The 4,880-nt window shown below is 36.8% G+C and overlaps 1 protein-coding gene across 1 annotated transcript; it reads left to right on the top strand.

Annotated features, from left to right (window-relative positions):
* Nucleotides 1-1,246: 1,246 nt before the first annotated feature.
* On the top strand, nucleotides 1,247-3,687 carry LOC117111577. Its single transcript, XM_033254526.1, has 5 exons — nucleotides 1,247-1,314; nucleotides 2,084-2,380; nucleotides 2,759-2,919; nucleotides 3,052-3,341; nucleotides 3,646-3,687. Exons 1-5 carry the CDS (start codon nucleotides 1,247-1,249, stop codon nucleotides 3,685-3,687), a joined length of 858 nt encoding a protein of 285 aa, XP_033110417.1.
* The last annotated feature ends 1,193 nt before the right edge of the window (nucleotides 3,688-4,880 follow it).

Raw genomic sequence — 4,880 nt, forward strand, 5'->3', positions numbered from 1 at the left:
GCACAAACCTACGGGCTGATAATTACAAAGATGGAAGAGCTGGGCTTTGGTAATGTTTTCATAACAAAATTAGCGAGTGACCTAACTACCCACTGAATTTACAAAGCATGAACGAGGGTTGGTCGTAGGGCTGCAGGCGACTCGCTGGCTTCATACCCGTTAAATGTGAAGGCGAGTTGTGTATGAACGCAGGCTTTGTAATCAATTTTTGTAAAGAAACTCAGAGTTACAAAAGGAAGGAGTCGACCTTTATATCAAGATGCATGCGGATGGAGAATTGGTCTTTAAAATCAATCAGAATATCATTGATGTTATGTTTATTGTAGAAACATGTTTCAAACAGGATGAACATGCAAAAGTTGGGAAATGCACTCAAATTGCTTTTACTTTCATAAATGCTTCTCGCGCAAATAACCAAGATGGCGGAGGAGTTTCTATTTTCTTTCGATCTATGCTTCATCTTACTACTAGAGAAGATGTGTTATAGCCCCATCATTTGAAATTCTCAGTGTTACTGACCCCAAAAAAGGAATTCACTTTGAACATGGAGGTATAAAAATAAAAGGAGAAACAACCAACCTAAATCCTATTAACTCAATGGCTTTCTGTGTGATATACTCTAACTTGCTCAATCCTGATTGGCTGCCTAAAATGAATTCAAAAAGGCCGCTCTTGCATACCTACCAAGTCTCCCGCATTTGGCGGGAGATTCCCGCTTTTCGCCCTAACCTCCAGCTCTCCCGCCACTAGCTTAAAATCTCCAGCTTTTCTAATAATCTCAAGATTTTTTATTAAAACCCACAATTTAATACAAAAATATCCAAAACGTGACAATTCTGTAGTTTTATAAGGCATATAAAATCTACAAAAGTTCTATCGCTTCGCGAAAATACATGCCGTTCCGATAGTAAACAATGTATTCGTGTAAAATTAACATTGGTGGCGCTGTACACATTACGTCATTTCTATTTTAACTTTACGACCGCGATCATGCATATCAATACTTTCAGCGAACCAGAATCCACGATGGTTTTACCGGCAAAAATAGGGTCTTGGCTACGCTTATCATCATCGATGCATCATCCAAATCCAAAATGTCGGACAGTGATGTTTCAAGCAGCAATGAGGCGGCCGCACCTGGTTCATCAAAGACAAATGCAAAAATGATATGCCAAAAAAAAGTACAAAACCAAATTTAATAAGCAGTGGTGCAAAAAATGGCCATTCATCTCAGCTGTTAGTCACAATGACTACAGTTTTCGATGTAACGTATGCGGAACAGAGTATAGTTGCCAACACCAAGGGGAAGGAGATGTAAAACGGCATATCTCTCGCGATGCACATAAGAGAAATGCACAAGCCAGAATGGGTCAGAAAACAATGAGATCAATGTTTGGGGCAGATCAACCATTGGTTGAAAAGGTAATACTAATAAATTAATTATTGAATTTTAATTATATAGGCCCAGGGCTAGACCTACTTTTTATTTTGTTATATATTACAATCACTAGTGCTAGAGAGAGTGCAATAAGTGTTTTTTTTCAAACAGGTACACTATAGTATATAGCTCAGCCTATAGAAGCCGGACCATTTTACATTACATAAACAGAAATCCAGTAGAATTAGGCTACTTCGTCTTCGACTTCGGTGTGTATTTTACTATCTAAGGTGACCGACCTTAGGTTTGGCACTGGCTTACTTACCCTTACACCACCCTAGCCATAAGTATAGGACCTAGTTTGAATAAACTTATTTTTGATACAATTGATAGTCAAATTAAATAATAATACAGTTGAGAAAATATTATTTTATTAATTAATACTGAATTTTACAACTTCGTACTCCGTACTGTTAATTAGTATTACATAGGTAGTGTATATAGTCATATTTAAATAATCAGCTGATGATGTAAATGTAGAGATTTTCATCTTCATTAAAATTTCTTTATAAACAATTATCAGGGTTTGATATTTTGTTTACTACTTTCACTTTCTTTCAGGTCACTCATGCTGAAGTGAAAGTAGCCACCTCTTGCAATATCAGACGAGCTTACTCCCTTATTTTATGATATATTTCCTGATAGTGAAATAGCAAAAAGATTTTCATCTAGAAGAACCAAAACAGCTTGCATGATAAATGGTGCAATTGCTCCTCACTACAAGGCATCACTAATTGACATCATGAAAAATGGGCCATTTTCTGTCTCCACTGATGGGTCGAGTGACACAGGGGTCGAAAAAATGAATCCAATGACTGTTGGGATCTTTGATGTCAACCGCGGATGTGTCACAACGCAGTTTTTGGATATGTGCATGTCATCTCGATCCACTGCTGAAGCACTGTTTAATACAATGGATGAGGTACTAAAAACACATTCACTGTCATGGAAGAACTGTGTTGGAATAGGTCTTGACAACACTTCGGTAAATATGGGATGTAGAAATTCCATAAAGACGAGACTTTTAAAAGAGAATGACGCTGCTTATGTGATGGGATGCCCATGTCATATTATTCATAATACGGCTGGAAAGGCAGGAGAGGCTTTTCATAGGGTATGTGCATATGTTGAAAATATATAAAAATAAATAATAAGAAGTATTCTATCATTTTATAAGGTATGTGCATTTTATTTAATAAGCTTTTAAAGAATTATTAAAATGTATAAAACTAAATAATATGAAGTATTCTATCATTGAACAGGTTACAGGCTTCAGTGTTGATGATATGTTGGTCGACATTTTTTATTGGTTTGATAAAGCACCAAACGGAAAGCATCTCTACAGGAATATTGCGAGTTTTGTGATACCAGCTATCGAACTGTAATAAAACATGTGAACACTAGATGGCTTAGTTTGGAGAGAGCAGTCAGTCGTACACTCCAACAATATGCAGCACTTAGGAGCTACTTTCAGTCAGAACGTAAGTTTCTCACAATTTCACTTACAACTGAAAAAAAAAATCTAATGATTATCCATGCATATTAACATTACAATGAAATTGCCTGCACAACCATCATCTAAATAATATGATTTTCTTTTTTGTTTTCTATAGATGATAGTAACCCTCGTTTTCAACGACTCAAGAAACTGTTTACTGATCCCATGACAGAGGTGTATCTTTATTTTTACCAGTCATCACTTCAAATATTCATAAATTTTAACAAGTTCTTACAAAGGGAGGATCCCATTATTGGACTTATTACTCAGCAAATTGAATCGTTCTTGAAAAAACTTGCAGGGAAATTTGTATCAATACAGGCAATCCAGGCATCAAAACCTGACATAACCAATCTTGAGTATGATATCGCCCATCAGCTTTCGGGTAATAGTAATTACTGTACAGTACTGACAATTTTAAATAACATGACAGGGGCGGATCCAGAGATGTCCAAAAGGGGGGCCGAAATTTGGGCCGATCGAGACAACAATGACCTAGGGGGTCCGGGGGCATGCCCCCACGAAATGTTTGTGTTCTAGACGCCCGAAAATAACATTTGAGGCGTTGTGGGCTATCATTTTTTTCTTTTTCTTTCTTTTTTTCTTTTTTTCCCTTTTTTTACCTCCCAAAAAAGGGGGGCCGGTGCCGGGCCGCCCCCAAGACGATTGGTAATTTTCTGTTAATATATTATGTTCTTTTTATTTCAAGATGACAATTTGTTCACTGGCATGGTCACCAAAACGCACTTAAGACAACTACTTGATAGTGATGTAAGTCCTTCACAAGAATTCAAAGTACTACAAGGGTGTAAGGGCATTCTATGAAACCGCCTGGCAGTATGCGCTGACCAACCTGCCTATTAAAGATGATGTATTAAGCAATGCTAAATTCACCAATGTGCTAACAAGAGAAAATGCACTTTTCAGCCAAGTGGAATATTTTGTGAATCGGTAAATATAATTTGTATATTATAACATACTGCTATAATTACAGTTAAACATGTTGTAACTTGGTAACTGAAACAGATATATTTTATTTTGGCAGCTTTAAAGAACTTCTCCCTTATTCAACCCCAGAACAGTTAGACAAACTGGCTGAGGAATTTACAGACTACCAGCTGTTAGACATACCTGAAGCTGTATTGAAAGAGGCAAAATAGAAGAAGATGGTATTACGCAGTATAGAATAGATAGGCTATGGCATAGTATTTCAAACATGAAAACTGTTGAAGGAACAAGTAGGTTTCCTCGTCTAGTGAATGTTGCTAAGCTGGTCCTTGTAATACCACATTCAAATGCAGAGGAAGAGAGAATATTCTCTATGGTCAGGAAAAACCTGTCTCTTATACACATCTAGATGTGTATAAGAGACAGAAATAATATGAAGTATTCTATCATTGAACAGGTTACAGGCTTCAGCATCTAGGCCTAAAAATTTCCAGGGCCCTGGGCAGGCCCTCCACCCACGCCTAAATTGTTTCGTTCCTGTGCAAATCTCCATCCACAGCCAAACTCAAACTTGGCATGTATGCAGAAGTAATTTGCTATGTTTTCATTTTATGATGATTTAATGATAAAAAGTCAATAAATAGGTACTGTCTACTGTTTTATATGAACAAAGCCCATAATGGTTAGGCCTATAACATGACAACTTAACTATGTATGTGTGCACGTCATATAGCTTTTTAATAAGGTTCCATGAAAATGTGTATTAGTAAAATAACATTTTATTCATTTGCTTTGGATGTCATATGTCAGCTCTGCCTCTTTTCGAAGATAAAAAGCAGCCCATACAACTTCAGCTGTAGAAAACTACTGTATTGTTATAATACCGTAAATGCTGGAATATGCGCCGCACCAAACCTGATTTTTTTTCTCAAGCAAGCGCTTCATGCGGCGCTTAATCGAGAGAGTATTTTTAATATATTTCCTTGTGTCTAATGA

This window comes from Anneissia japonica, unplaced genomic scaffold (genome assembly GCF_011630105.1).
Source record: "Anneissia japonica isolate Jap-2015-1 unplaced genomic scaffold, ASM1163010v1 scaffold125820_len85811_cov114, whole genome shotgun sequence".
Lineage (NCBI taxonomy): Eukaryota > Metazoa > Echinodermata > Crinoidea > Comatulida > Comatulidae > Anneissia > Anneissia japonica.